Source organism: Hetaerina americana, unplaced genomic scaffold (assembly GCF_022747635.1).
Source record: "Hetaerina americana unplaced genomic scaffold, ioHetAmer1.1.p SCAF_6, whole genome shotgun sequence".
Taxonomy (NCBI): domain Eukaryota; kingdom Metazoa; phylum Arthropoda; class Insecta; order Odonata; family Calopterygidae; genus Hetaerina; species Hetaerina americana.
This window is the reverse complement of record NW_027287205.1, coordinates 89,812,654-89,828,774: the sequence shown is the minus strand read 5'-3', so window position 1 is coordinate 89,828,774 and position 16,121 is coordinate 89,812,654. Positions and strand designations below refer to the sequence as shown.

At 39.6% G+C, this 16,121-nt stretch overlaps 1 protein-coding gene across 5 annotated transcripts in view; it reads right to left on the bottom strand.

Annotated features, from left to right (window-relative positions):
- Positions 1-16,121, bottom strand: part of RhoGEF2 (Rho guanine nucleotide exchange factor 2) — a 394,018-nt gene that overhangs the window by 343,235 nt on the left and 34,662 nt on the right. For all 5 annotated transcript variants that reach the window (XR_011702249.1, XM_071593430.1, XM_071593432.1 and 2 more), the window contains exons 3-4: positions 5,131-5,180; positions 1,537-1,594 (exon numbers count right to left, since the gene is read on the bottom strand). Coding sequence is in view for 4 of the 5 variants with exons in the window: in XM_071593430.1 (XP_071449531.1) it covers positions 1,537-1,594; positions 5,131-5,180 (108 nt within the window). In the remaining variant the exon portion in view is untranslated. The remainder of the gene's footprint in view (positions 1-1,536; positions 1,595-5,130; positions 5,181-16,121) is intronic.

Sequence of the window (16,121 nt, the reverse complement as noted above, 5' to 3'; positions counted from 1 at the left end):
AAAATTGATAAAGTAAAAGAAATGTTGGTCAATAACCGCAAATTAACCATCAGAGAAATAGCGGAGGACTTGAACATTGCCTATGGATCCGCCCAAGACATTGTGGTTAATGATTTGGGTTTCCGTCGTGTAGCATGCCAAAAGACCTCAATTTCATGCAAAAAAGAGACCGTGTTGACGTCGCAAAAGACATGATTTGCGAGGCTGAATCCGATCCCACATTCATCAAAAGGATCATTACTGGAGACGAGACGTGGGTTTATGAGTACGACACGCAATCCAGACATCAGGCAAGTGAATGGCGTTCACCAAATGAGCCGAGACCAAAAAAACCACGTCGTTTTCAGTCAAAAAAGAAGGCAATGCTGACGGTTTTCATGGATTACAACGGTGTAGTGCATCATGAATTTTTGCCAGAAGGCCAGACAGTAAACAAAGAGTATTATTTGGGCGTTATGAGACGTTTGCGTGAAGCAATTCGCCGAAAGAGACCAGAAATGTGGGCAGAAAACTCGTGGATTTTGCACCATGATAACGCACCGTCGCACAGTGCTATCATTATTCGTAATTTTTTGACGAAAAATGCAACAAATACCATCCAACAGCCACCGAATTCACCTGATTTGGCTCCCTGTGACTTCTTTCTGTTCAATCGAGTTAAAAAACCATTACGGGGAACGCGTTTTAGCAGCCGAGATGAAGTAATGGAAAAATCGCAGGAAGCACTGATGGACATACCGAAAACCGAATATAAAAAATGTTTCGAGGATTGGATCAAGCGCTGGCATAAGTGTGTTGCAGTCGATGGGGATTACTTTGAAGGGGACAATATAGATTTAGATGAATAAACTTGTATTTTTAATTTTCTGAATAAATTCCTGGAAATTTTTGATCAAGGTAGTATACAATTTATTTAGATTCTTTTTTGTTTTTTCAGGGTTCACATACCTGGTTGTTTCATTCCATGGAGAGGAAAAGATAAACATGATACAGGATCGCAAACAATGTATATATTTGAGAGATGGTTGAGACTGATACTTTGTTGGACTCCATTTGTATTGCACTGAGAAAGAATGAAAGACTTTGCGTTTCCAGAGGATTACTTTCCCGTGGAAACGCAGTCTTTGATTCTTTCTTTATGCGTTACAAATGTATACATAAATTTCTTTGAAAAAACCTTTTAGATAATTTATTTTGCATTAATTTGTTTGAGAAACATTGTTTCACCAAACAAAAGTTTTTCTTCACGAGAGACAATTGCGGCACGAATTATGCTTCTTCCACTGCAATGTCAAGGAAAGAATCATGACTTACCATTACTAAAAAAGAAAGAAAGACTCGTACTTTTCCACAGATTTTATTATACGGTACAACGCGTTTCACCGACTTGCGGCATCATCAGGTACAGTCGGTGAAACGCGTTGTACCGTATAATAAAATCTGTGGAAAAGTACGAGTCTTTCTTTCTTTTTTAGTAATGGATATTAAATACTTCCACGAAGTGAAGCCTGAAACAATAGAATACATAAGACTTACATTTGATGAGTTCTACGACCTCAGTGTGCGTGGACTGCATCACGTTGACTCCATTCACCTGTAGAAGAAAGAAACAGGTGAAACATCGTGAATAAACAAGGGGCAATCGCATGTGTTTGCGCATAAAAGAAAAACGTGACCTACCGGCAGACACTAAGAATGCCTGGTCAGCCACTTGACAGCAAAGTTTGCTTTCGTGTAGATAAACCCCGTGAAAATTTTCCAATTCTTTACTCTTGCCTTTCCTTTTCTGCATGGCAATGACCGAGTGAGTTCAACTGATTCTCTGGCAGCCCCCGACTAAAATTACAACTTTCTCCAAGCGGATGACTGCATTGCGATTTTCAACAAGGTCAACACGGGTCAGTTATTTGCATTGAATATGAACCTATCTGCATTTCTCACTCTTCCGAGACTCAGGGAGTCATAATGGCACCATGTCGTTCCAGTTTGGGGATGAACTGCACAAGCACCATTACAGAATGCCCCACATGCCTAGAAGAGGCTAAAGTGGCATAAATCACTGGTCTTCCTCTGTTCACCCACGCAGTAACTCCAATAAAAGAAGCATCTTTGACTATTTCTGACTGCAACACATTCTAGACTTATTACTGATGCACTTAACATGTCCTGCCAGGGACACGACTATGCTCACATGACTTTTCACGCTTCACTAAGTATTTGCAGGCATGGCGGGTGAACAGACCCAACCGTCGCTTGATGAAGACTTTACGTTCAACCCCATTCATCATCATGTCACTTCAAGAACTAAGGACGATAATATTTTCCATTTTTTAACACCCAAAAAGTATTAAATATAGAAACTATTAATCGAACTAGCAACCACAAAGCAGTACATTTTAATTTTTCCCTCTAAGGAATTTGAAATAAGAAAGTCAAAGAAAAATTTACTTTCTTAAATGGGGACTATAATTGCTGAAAATGCAAGTTCCAGAATTAATTTGCAAATTTCAACAAAGAAAGGAAAAACAGAAATACTACAGTTAAGCGGAATCCCATCATTGATGCTCAGCAGGGAACAGGTTAATTTCTAGTAATGGAAAAACCATAACACAGAACCTAGATGGTACATCACGTAAGTTAGGAAATCATTGCTTCGTAGGCTTAGCCTTTGCAGGATACAATATACATGGAATGATATCTCCAGCGACAAACAAAAGGACATCACTTATGATTACAAGGTATATAAGGCAAATGCCAAAAGAAGTATTTTTTGAAAAGCATTAAGCGAGGGGATAAGGGGAAAGAGTAGACTTTAAATGAGAATCCGAAAGTTTTTTATCCTATGTCAGAGAGGTTTAGGGATAAAAGCCTACAGTTAATTCACTCAAAAAAGATAAGCGCAGAAGAGTAACCAGCACTTTGAAAAAGGATAGCTCATTAAATTACTTCTTCAAAGCAAAAATAAAAAATACTCCTGGGCTAGATTAAATACTTTTTGATTGTTTGCATACGAAGTGTAGTCACAGATGGCGTGAATGGAGTAGAATCACTCCACGGGGGAGTGGTATCGAACCTTCCCGTTAATAACCTTAACCCCAAATAGCAAGATGCCCTATGTTACAGATGATGCAGTGGTTTACAGATATATCCGTAGTCCAGACTGTGAAGTACATTTTGCTGATGGCCTTTATGCGCAACAGTTCTCTCCCGAATGCCTAATACATCAGTAATGCTAAAATATAAACAGTATACCAGATTAAATACTTGGGCATTACCCTGACTCATGGCCCATCCTGGGAGAGCATATACAGGGAATGTGTGGGCAATCTAACAAGATATTAGGATTTATTAGAAAGGTATTGGGGGGAATGTAATGAGAAAGCTAAAGAGCAAGATCTTTTGCAGGTTAGGCCTCATTTGAAATATGCTGCTAATAGATTGGATCCTCATGACTTCAGATTGATAGATAAATTTGATTGCAAGGCCTCTCAAGAGGTACCAGGTAGGTCCCAAATTATTACATATAAGTTTTGTGTACAAAACAGGAGAGAGTAAAATTTGCAGGAGGTATCACTATGAAGTCATTCTTGTTGCAGACCCCAACGTAAGCTATAGATTTGCAGAAAGTAACAACCTCGCTGCTGCTACTAATAGCAACATCATTCAGTGTAGAAATAAATGAATTGAGAGCAATGGAAAATCACTTTCTGTCTCGTCAGCACCGCCTAGAGGCAGAGGGAGTACTACAAGAACAAGCACCAGTGCCATCTAATTGCTAGAGTGCCCTCTTATCTTTGTACTTCCCAACAACAATAATAAATACATAGAACAAAAAACACTAGTTGACAACACAGTGTCAGATATACTCATGCGATGCTATTGTTCCATTTTGCTTATGAGATTATTTAAACGCACACAACAGGATGAAGCTCTGCAATGGGTATATATTTTTCACGTGACATATTTTAATGTATCTCAGTAACTAAGCTCTTTCATGCTCCAAATAGAAAAAATATCACATTTGATGCCATTCCCACTTTAGTGGCAACTGATTGATATCATACCAAAGATAGACATACACACTCATCACAACAAATTGCACAACTTAAAAGGTCAGAGATGAAACAAGAAGAGGCACATCAATATAAGGTCTGAACAAAAAAGATGAGACTGGTCTTTCTATGTGCGAACTGTTTGCCGGGTCAAAATCAGCGAGGTGCCGCCTTCTAGTGGCGTCTGTGAGAAGCAAATCACCGACTTGCACCTGGCTCTATCGCAACTTGTCTCCGCACAACAGTGATTCTTGTCTGAGCTTCCACATGCTTACTGCAAAAATGTTTGTGCTGGTGAGAATGAAGGTGTCAGAGAAGCGGCACGTGGGCATTGAATTTTATTTTAACCTCGGGAAAAGTGCAATTTAAACTGATGTAATCATTCAAGAGGCATTTGGCAGTGAATCTATGAGTCAAGCAAAGTGATTTCAATGGAACAACCGTTTCCAGTCTCGAAACACCTCGACCGATGAGGAACCGAGAAGTGGAGGACCGAATGACATCAGCAGCATGAACGATTTGCGTGCAAACCGCAGATCAACTGTCAGGGAGATTGTCAATCAGGTTGACATTTAGACTTGGGCCGTGCTGCGCCATTTTGACATAAATTTAAGACGGAAGAGACCGCAAATGTGAAAAAACAAAACTTGGTGCTTTCATCACGACTATGTACCGACTCACAAATCATTCATTGTTGCTGGGTTTTTGGCAGAAACAGCACACCGCGGATTCCCAAATCGCCCCATTCTCCAGATCTTGCTCCAGTAGAATTTTTCCTATTCCCCAAGGTGAAATCCACCTTTAAAGAACACCGATTTGAAACTAATGAAGACAGCCAACAAAATTGTACCGCAGAATTAAAGGTTATCCTGAAAGAAGCGTTCCTGGTGGGATTCCCAACCTGGAAACGACATTGGGAGCATTGTATTGGCAGCCAAGGGCTGTATTTTAAAGGCAATAAGCATGATTAAAGAGTAAATAATAGAATTATGTATTTATCCAAATAGTCTCATCTTTTTTTGAGCAGACCTTGTATTAGTAGCTAAGAATGAAATAAATATGTCATGCGCACACATACCTTGATGATCTTGTCGCCGCTGTGCAGGCCGGCCCTTTCGGCAGCTCCACCTGCAAACAATTAATGTGCAAATGTGCAAATTACCAAACAGCAAAAGCATTGGTACATAAATAAACAAAATGGGGGCATTTAATAGACTAAAATAAATAACACTGATTTCTAATTGGGGATTAATAAAAATTAAACATATGCAGCCAAAAAACTTGAAAAATTAAGAGACACCTAGATCAAAGTCCCATGCACCAATAAATACAAAGGTCAAAATGTGAAGTATATCTGTTTATTCCAGGTACAATGCTCTGGGGTTTCAGTTTCATCCAACTGCTCAAGGCCATCTAATCACATTGACTTGAGTGACCCTGTCAACAATGACACCCATTTCATTTGTAATAAAGTATTGAAAGTCATTTAATATCAAAGTCATCCAACTGACTCTGACCAAGGAACAGTCAGCCAATAACACAATTCTTCCACCACAAATGATAAAGGACTTCCGAGGGAAATATTCATTTCCACTTAACCCTTAATTAATTTAAATAGATATTGTGGATTATGAAGTGTAAGCAAATTCAGCCAATGATTTATTCTCTGATATTAATTCCTATCAAAGATTTAACAACCCTTGTCTTCACATCCTTACTCAAGGCCCCTGTCATCAATTCCCTCTGTCTTGTGAAAGCTTCTTTGCCTAGCACAATTCTTCTCCCAATGTCTCTGTTACTTTGACCATTTTGGCCCAAAATACTTCCAAGATACGTAAACTGTTTCATCTGCTCTAGTTTTTGCCTTGCTATTTTAAAGTATAGCTTAGCCTATCTCTTTCTGGAAAACTGCAGTGCCTTTGTTTTATCTGCATTTATTTGTATCCCATTTTTATTATACTGAATTTTCAATTCATTTCACAATGTCTGCAACCTCTTGGCTGACTGATAGAACTTTGGTATGTAGTGTAATTACATACGGTGCGGAAACGTGGTCATTGAAGCAGGAGGATAGATGTAGATTGGAGGCTTTTGAAATGTGGGTGTGGAGAAGAATGGAGAAGGTGAAATGGACAGAGAAGAAAACAAATGAGGAAGTACTTGGTATGGTGGGCGAAGAGAGGGGTTTGTGGGAGAAATCCTATGGAGGCAGGAAAAGTGGATGAAGGGGGTATTGACCGGCAGTGGGATGTTGAAGACTGTAATAGAGGGCAGAATGTTAGGCAAACGAGGAAAGGGAAGGAACAGAATAGGGATGTTGGATGGAATGTAAGGAGGAAGGAAGTACATGGAGATGAAGATGGACTTGTAGAGTAGGATGCTGGATTGTGTTTTGCTAGGAGTCACAAAATATTTATTTGGTAGTTGTGTCCATCCAAAACATACCTCAATAGGTAGATTACGAATAGTAAACATTAAAGTTTATTTCATTTTGACGTTTATTTATGTACTTTGGTGCAGACATCAATTTGGGGATAAAGTTGGACTCATATATATTTAATTTGCCAATTTACTTGCATCCAAAATGTTCACAGCATATTTGTGTCACAAACTATTCAATTTGAAAACTAATTTATCAATCAATTTCTCTACCACAACCATGCAGCACAAAATATTCGATGGATAGCCATAATACACATTCATCACTTACCAATCCATGAGAGAGTAAGTCAATGGATACATTCATTGATGGATAGATGGATAGATAGGTGGATATCCATAGATACATTTCCATATATATACTGCATAAGTATATTAATAATGTACATCTCGTACATGAGACATTTGGCACCACATTATGTTTAAAATGCAATTAACACAAATATATCAATATTTTTATAATATTTCAAAAAATGAATTTGTCCTTAATCAAATTAATAAAGAACCTGGATGATAAATCTGAAGCCATTCTGTGTTCATACAGTTCAAATACAATGGATAGGCATTATATTTATGCTGCATGTGAATATCCATATCATATCACTCACGGACAAAGCTGCCACAGTGAAGACATTGGAAAAAGACTTAATGCTATTGGACTTAAAAGCAACCATCCAAAAGACATGAAGGAAACTGCACACGTCAAAGGTGGCAGCATGCTCGGTTCCAACTACCACCAACTTCTTACTCCTTTTCAGAAGTAAATATGGCACAACCTGCATGGATTTAGCTTAGCCTTCTTCTTTCTAGAAAATGGCATATCTTATGTTTTATTAATATTTATTCTCATCCCATACCTGTCGCGCTGAATTTCCAATTCACTCAACAATGCTTGCAACCCCTTGGCTGACTGACAAACTAAAGATTGATCATCAGCGAACCTAACTGATTTATGAATTCCTCGTCCACTTTCATTCCTACCTCCAGTTCTTCCCATGCCTCCTTAATCATTTCCTCTGAATACAGGTTGAACAGCAACGGTGATAATGGGCAACCCTGCCTTACACCTCTTCCTAACACTGCCCATCCGGACTCCCCGTTCCCCACCCACACCTGAGCAGTCCAAGACATGTACAGGTTGCGGATTAGCCTCCTTTCCCTCAAATCTATTCCTATTTTCTGCAATATACTCATTAGTTTTTCCCAATTCACTCTATCAAACTCTTTTTCGAAATCTACGAAACAGGCAAATACCTCCTGGTTCTGTTCTATATTCCTCTTGATTAATAATCTCATTACTGCAATGGCATCACGCGTACCTCTCCCCTTTCTAAACCCAAACTGATCATCCCCTAAGTAATCATTTGCCCTACGCTCTATCCTTTTGTTAATGATCCTGAGAACAACTTTAGCTGCGTGGGGTATCAAACTTATTGTCCTGTAGTCCTCACATGATGTAGCCTCTACCTTTTTCGGAATAGGAACTAACACTGATCTCACAAAGTCTTCCGGCCAGTTTCCTTCCTCATAGATACTACGAATCAGCCCATATAGCCTCTTCCTCCCACATTTTCCTAAACATTTCAATAGTTCCGCGGGAATGTAATCCACCCCCACGGCCTTATTTATTTTCATTTCCCTTTATGCCCTTCCTATCTCATCGTCTAGTATGCCTAGACCTAAGCTATCTTCCTCTACGTCATATTCTTTTTCAATGTCTAACTTTTTTGGTCTAAGTTCTTTACTATACAGTTATTCTATATATTCCTTCCATCTCTCTTGGATCTTTCCAGTGTCAACTACTATCCTACTCGCATTATCTCTAACTTTTAGCATAGATCTTCCTTTCTTACTTCCCGATAACAATTTAACTTTGACTCCAGGGCACTAATTTCACCCTTCCTCTGCAAAATTTCCACATCCTCGCACTGCATCTTCCACCATGCTTCTTTTGCTTTATTTGTTGCCCGCCTCAATTTATTGTTTAATTCTTTGTACTTCATTTATATATATACATATATATATTATTATTATTAGGTAATCTACCAAATAAGGTAGGTTTAAGGATGGACATAATTACTAATTAAATAATTTGTGACCCCTAGCAAAACACCACATCCTGTATATCTGTAGTATCTGTATAGCTGTAGTATTTATGGGAGGCGACCGACAGCTCAGATCATTTGCGCCATTAGGGATTGACAGGAAAGGATGAAGGGTGGAGAGAAACCCAGCGTCGGCATTAGCCTACTCTTAGCGAAAGGTGCCAAGGGGTCTGCAGCTTAACGTCCCATCCGACGGACGGCGTAATCACTCAAAGTGCCCTCCACTAACACCTCAAGTAGGGATCGAGATACCTCTGAAAAATATTCAACACTGCCGGGAATATATAAACATATATATACATGTAATTACATATATATATGTATTTTTTTTGGGCATGGAATACACTATCGTACTTTAAATTAATTTACATGAAAAAAATGGTTTCACTAAATGAGTTTTTGGTTTTTCGAGAAAGATCATCAGAGCGAATTATGCTTGTTAGACAAGGTACCACTGTGCCACCATGATATTTTCAAGATCCTCTTTATTTCTTATTATGGTCATAATTCAATCATTATACATGTTGTTAAAGATCATCAAGATCTATATTATAACATTTAAACTAATGGCCTGTAAATCTTTAATTTGAAGATATATATCTGATGTTATCTCCCTCATCTTTCATGAATAAATGTATGGCTTTCATTATGTGTAAAGTGATACACAAAGGCCTACACTATGCACATATATAAGTCAAAGGTGGTTAATAAAATTTTCTAATGCTGGACAATCACATTGTATTGGAAGGACCACTTACAGGAGAAGGACCAAGGACCAAGCTGGTGTAATCTATTATTTGTTTAACATTTGAACGTGGGGAAATATAAACCAATGAAAGTCCTTCTCAGTTCAATCAAGAGCAATCATAGTATATTACTTCATTCAAGCATAAGTAAACATTTGGGGTCATATTCAGAATCATTACCAATGCTGAGCAAAGTTCTGCTGCAATATCTTATATACTACAGTATCTTTCTCAGCTAACATTCACTATCACTACCAACTTATGAATAAAGACAATTATAAACTCCTGAATATTCACGTGGTCAATTATAAAGGGATGAATTACTGCATTCACATCATACCGAAAGGAAATATTGCTACTAATCAGTGTATAACAACAATTACCTGTTTAAAATGTGTTATTTTAGGAGATTCCACGAATGCCCTTGTACTGATTCATGATTAGGTATCATGCGCAAGTACAATCACCTGGAACGGTAGCATGAATTTTACGTGAATGTTAGTAGTAGTTTTGAGGGGAGGCGACCGACAGCTAAGGTCATTTGCGCCATAGGGGAAGGACAGGAAAGGATGAAGGGTGGAGAGAAACCCGGCGTCGGCATTAGCCTACTCTTTACGAAAGGCGCCAAGGGGTCCGCGGCTTAACGTCCCATCCGACGGACGGCGTACTCACTCAAAGTGCCCTCCACAAAGCACCTCAAGTAGGGATCGAGATACCTCTGAAAAATATTCAACACCGCCGGGATTTGAACCCGCGCCCTCAGGGTGGGAAGCCAGTACGTTAGCCCCCGCACCATCTCGATCCCCCCGTGAATGTTTTATAAGTAGTAGGGGCTCAACTAGTTTCAACATAAATCTATGTGCAATTTTTCAGCAATTAAATCAGGGAGTGGATCCGAGCTTCTATAATAGAACACACCTTGACCATTGAAAACAGCAACATTTAAACACAACTTATGCGAACTTAATTTTATTACCATCGGTCACATCCCACTTTACAACATGCTTACTCAACTGACCTATTTCTTAAAGTTTTTCCCAGCTATCCTTGAACTAAATGGGGGTAACAGGTCCAGCAAATTACAACAAGCAGTCAACATTTTTGGGCCCTAACTACAGCACATTATCATGCAGCAATATGGGCCATGGTAAACCAATGCTTTATAATTAGCATTAGCAGAATAAATTGTAAACAGCCCGAGGACGACTATGAAAATCATTTAATACAATCACTCAACGCCTCACACAAGTCGAAGCCCACATTCAGCCGAGGAAAAAAGAAAGCGATTGGCAGTCGCAGTCCAGCTAAACACTAATCGGTGCCCAAGATCAGCACTCAAGGAAATTTTTAAAAAGTGATTACATCAATCAAAGGGACCATTTCCTAATTTTCACATTGCATATCTTCAGTCCCGAGAAATGATCATCATCGTAACCACACCAACATTCTACTCCATTAATTCCCATTCTACTCTATTAATTCCTAGTATTCCCAGGTAATAACCAGGATTTCCAGACAATTATAAAATTCAGGGCATTTCCAGGAAAGTGGTCATGCTGCATGCAGTAAACACACAGAGAAGAGAGTGTCAATCAAAGGGAGGGGAACCAACCTATTGGTGAAACCCCGCAACTCTGCGACTTCTCCAAGGTTCTTCAAAGGGATTACCGTAACCTCAGAACAAACCATCACAAAATACCAGCGAATACAGTGAAACCATTGACAGGAAACTGTCGAAGCCGGAAAAATTGGAATCAAAATTTATTACAATCCACTCATTCTCATTAAGGACCCTTTGAAAGATAGAATCTTGTCTTTCACGATCGAGAGAACCATTCCGCATGGCATACCTGTAAAGAGCCATTGGATGTGCTGAAAGAAAGATTCAGGCCACAAATCTTGAAATGATCTGAACAGGAAGGCAGTTGTCCAACCATTTTATTTAACACCAACGGCAATCACTAAAAATCTCCCTCCTCTGTTCCTTGGAATATTTTAAGAAGAAAGATTGATATGATTCCAACGCGTAAAACACTTACGTGGAGGTACATCATACTGATTTAGTAGGCGTGAGCCCTTTAAAAATACAGGGAAATACCAGTTTACCAATGAAATTCCTATCCTTTGATTCCGTAAGTAGAGTGTAGAATACGTAAAAAGCAGCAAAAAAATGTTTCCATCAAATTTTCACAGAAAAAAAATTGTAAAATAGAAAAACTTGTATTTCTTTGTAGGAAAACACCAAATAAAAAATCATATTTAACACATTTTACATTCTAAGATATTGTACAAAAAGAGAGAGTAATGAATGATTTGTACATTAAATGTTATACATTCAAAGCTTTTAAACATGAAAATTAAAATTGAATGAAATTGAAACCCTGAATCATTTTGAAACCTATTGGGTTCATAACCGAATCAGGCTTTACATCTAGATCAAAGGCTGAGACTCATCTGTTTAGGATAATAACCGTGGCTTGGAAGCAGCTTGTCTCTCCTCATCAGTTTGCTACAATAACACCACACATTTATGGAGGATGCCTGCCTGATGGATGAGCAAGCTTGATGGCAGAGCAAGAGGGTGTGTGCCAAGGTATAGCCATGCCATATTGAATGCCATGAGCTGGAGGCACGAGGAAGTAGAAGTGGCCACCGTTGCAGTGGAATAAAACGTCGCCGAATCACAAAAAGACTTTTCCTATGAAAACGTACTTCAATTCGAATGATGTGAAATCAAACTGATTTCTGTTACACAAATAAGAAATAGAAAAAATAGAGCAGGGCACAAAAAGAGAGAAAAAATCATAGTAAAGTGAACTTAACTGTGCTGAACATGCTCGCGCATTTGCTTTCTATTTTCACACATTCGTTATTGAATCTTGACGAATCAATACTCTGAGTGTGCTTTCCAGTGCTCAAAAAGGCATCACGTTTCTGTCCAGCTCTTGCCAAAAACAAATTATACCTTGTAGACTTTACTGGCTACTTCAATATCTTTTGTTTCAAACAAATCTTGGCAAACGTGATTCTCATTCTGATCTAGTTGACCACAATTTGATTTATTTTGAGCAACATTCGTGGGATATCCATTGGTTTCTTCGTTTCCGTTCAGGTATCACAACTTGTGCTCTTATATAACCTGGATAAAACTGGTATTAATTTGTTCTGTCTTCCCATGTACATAGGAATGGCGATATCCCATCCATACGCAAGTGAAGTTGGTTATTTGCGCATCTGGCCATATTTAATTCATCCTCGGGCATTTTACTGTATATTTAGCGATTAAGGACATTCACTCCTGTTCGAGTCCTTAACGTATATCCAGCCCTCAGGGAATTTCCAGTTCCAGTGAATGTTGGTGCCATCAATTGTCGGACACTTCCGAGAGATTTTCTCTGGATTTGATTATTGCACTCTCCCCAATCCATGGTTTGGTTTACTTTCGATTGGGAAGCCAATCCGTGCTTCCCAGATAGCCAAGCGCAGACCTCCAGCGCACATGTGTCGCCACCTTCCACCTATCCATCTGTTTGCTACTTCCCATCAACAAATGCATCTTCACTTGTTTTTTGAATACCATAGGGATGGGTTTTTGTGCAAAGAATGCCATAGTCATAGGAACCCCTGTTATTTCTTTTTAACTAATGCTTTACGAAGTCTCATACATAACTTAACAAGACTCCTGAAATGTGGAATTGTCACACAACTCTATGAAATTAATTCCATGAAATGGAGATTACATTCTAAATTCATTTATTAACCCACCAATTCTCGATTGTCAGATTATGAAAATTAATTTTCCTGGGTGAATATATGTGCCTAATTGAAAGCATGCTGAAACAGATATATTTCCGTCTTTGTAGTCAATATGATACCGTCGCTTATTCACTTCATGCATTTGTAAAGAAGGATATGAAAAGGTATGCTTCTATGAATTAACTTTGACACCACCATGTATCTTGTACACCAAGTTATCTCCAAGTGGCATCAACTCTGCAGGTTTCGCATTTAAATATTCAGGAGAGAAGCCCTTTTAGAATATCATTTAATTCTAGACCCCAACATCCCGCTGATGCAGGTTTCATCCAAGCACCTACCATCCAATACGGGTGACATGCAACCATATAGATCATGCAGCATTCCAATTCCTGCTTTGCACATTCTGTGCCTAACCTTGTCGCCTGCTGCCTTCCGTGCTACGTTCAACTTCAGAGAGGAAATAGATTGGCCGATGCAAAACACGCAGAAGGACTTAGTCCAATCAGTGCTGTTTGTTCCTGTCCCAAAAAGCCAAATCAAGCTGTACCTGAGGATTGTGGAACAGCAACTAAGGGGGCAGCACTTATGATCATCAGAAAGAGGACAGAGAGAGTACATTTGGTTCGGATAGGGGAGTGGCACACGTGATGCCACAGCAGCGATGTGGTCACTAATGGAGAGGATCATGGGATAAAAACATGATGTACCAGATCAATCAGGATCTTGTATTTGTTGGCTTCTTCGAGAAAGCGTTCGTGCGTGCGAATTTGGTAGAATAATGATTGTTACACACAGTAATTATGGACGATAGGAGTACGCTGGAGGGATGGGAAACACATCGGCAGTTTGTCTGCATAAATCATTAAAACGCATTCAAAATGTATTCTGAGCGCAATACTATGTTTGTTAAGTGTGGGTTACACTCCAGATTACCTATATCTTGGCGTATCATTTCGCAATAATCATTTCCAGATGGCTTTTTGATATTCATTGGTCATGCATATGAAGTCATACGCCTAAACTTAGGTACTGCGCAACAAATTATATTACATCACCGTAGTAAACAGAGTGAAGTAATTTCGTCGTGTGGGCATATGAGTGGGTAACAGGGAAAGGAAGTGCTTGCCTCAAGGTTGCATCACAAATGATTATCGTCATTTTGAATACTATACGAGTATATTTTCAAGCAAAAGGCCTTTAATTTTGACCTATTTCTGTTTTCCTTTGGAACATTATGACTTCTTTATGATGACCATGGCATGTTATCAAGACAAGTTTGATGCTCTCGCCCGTTTCACCATTTCTTCCTCTTTTATTGAGGTAATCCACCGGTTAAGGTCACTGGCTAAGGTAATCTACTCCTGTTCTTTCCTCGCTTGCCTGGCACCCTCCCCTAGCTTTGATAGTGGACCTCTGGTTTGGGCTGGCTGGGACTGGAACCCAGTGGAAGCCATTAATCAGTTGTTGTGCAGTTTCTGTAGCGTTGGGATATTGAGGACTCTTTCGTTGACCTTCTGGCGGCGATCCAATTGTGTAGGAATCCTCTTGGCCCTCTTGCTGTTTACTGCACATCTGAGGCCACCACGTATATGTGAGGGTCAAGGAGAAATGTTATCTTTCGCTGGTTATGCCTCTTCTTTAGAGTCTGCTCCTCGCAAATTGGACCCTAATGAAGTGGATCTGCAATCAGAATTGGACCGAGAGTAGCGCAGAGGAGATAGATTTGTGAAACGTTGTTATGATAAACTGAGTAGCGAACGTATCTAGTTAATTAAAGGAGCTGGGCTGGGGATCCACCGTTGCTTAACTTATATCGGAAGTCTCCCCAGCCATGATCTCACGAAATCCTTGCAAAACAAAAGAGCCAGCGAGGACGGATACAACCGAATTAGTTAGAATAGGAACGTGGTATGTTAGGATGACGTTAAGGGAAGGTTAATGAGGAAATGGGGATGGAGTTGGGAAAGAAAGACATTTTAGGGTTGCGTCAGGTGAGATGGAAGGAAAGCCGGGAGTAATAGCTACAGAGTGATAAACAGCAGAGTGGAAGAGAGCCTGCGAGGGGTGGCAATAATATTGTATAAATAGTTAGAGAGAAGTGCAGTAAACATAGAGCAAGCAACGGATGTAACATTACCAGTAAAATTTACAGCTCAACCAATGGACTCATTGTCCATGTTAACTGAGTGTATGGTTTTCCTTAGACTTTATTTTAAGGTACAATGCATGTCACCAACTTGCGGCACCATCAGGCACCAGTTTGGTTCACATGAAGCAGTTGAACATGCATATACCCCGAGGACAGGGGAGAGGGGATTGCCATGTGGGAGGGGGAGGTTGAAGGTGGTGGTCTGGGTTTCTTTGGGTAAGGGAAGGGAAAGAGCGTTAGTTATGATGTGGCATTGGCTTTGGTCAGGGGCATGGATGGGGTGGGGTGCTAATGGGTACTTTGAACAGTTCGATTTGTTTTCCCTCAAGGTCAGTTTCTCGGAGCAGAGAGGGCAGGGATGAGCATGTAATTGCTCATTAAGAAGTATTGTCTTGGGGTCTGCCAAGTGCCTTTAAATTTTGATTTGCTCGATAGTGTTCATTTTTAATCCTTCGGGTAGGATATGCAGTATTTCTGGAACGAAATTGCTCTTGTGTTTATAACATGCGAGTGTTTTGTGAAGAGGGAATTGGGGTTTTGATTTATGAGACACCTTTCTTTGGCTTGTCTTGAAATTCCTCTCAGTTTGACCGAAATAAGGATTGTGAAATTATCGCATTTTAGTTTGCAGATGCCTGATTTAAAAGGCATGCATCTTTGCCCTCCGCTATGAGTTTGGGGAGAGTAAGGGATGGGTAAGAGGCCGCTTTGAGTGTAGTTGGAAGGCAATAGGAGATTTAATGGGAGATATCTCCCAGGAATGGGGTCAAGCACCACTTGAAGCCTTCAGATGTCGAGGACTGAGAGGAGGATATTCTACTTATAGCCATTGCTTTTTGTTTTTTCCAAATTATTTTTCTAACTAGATTTG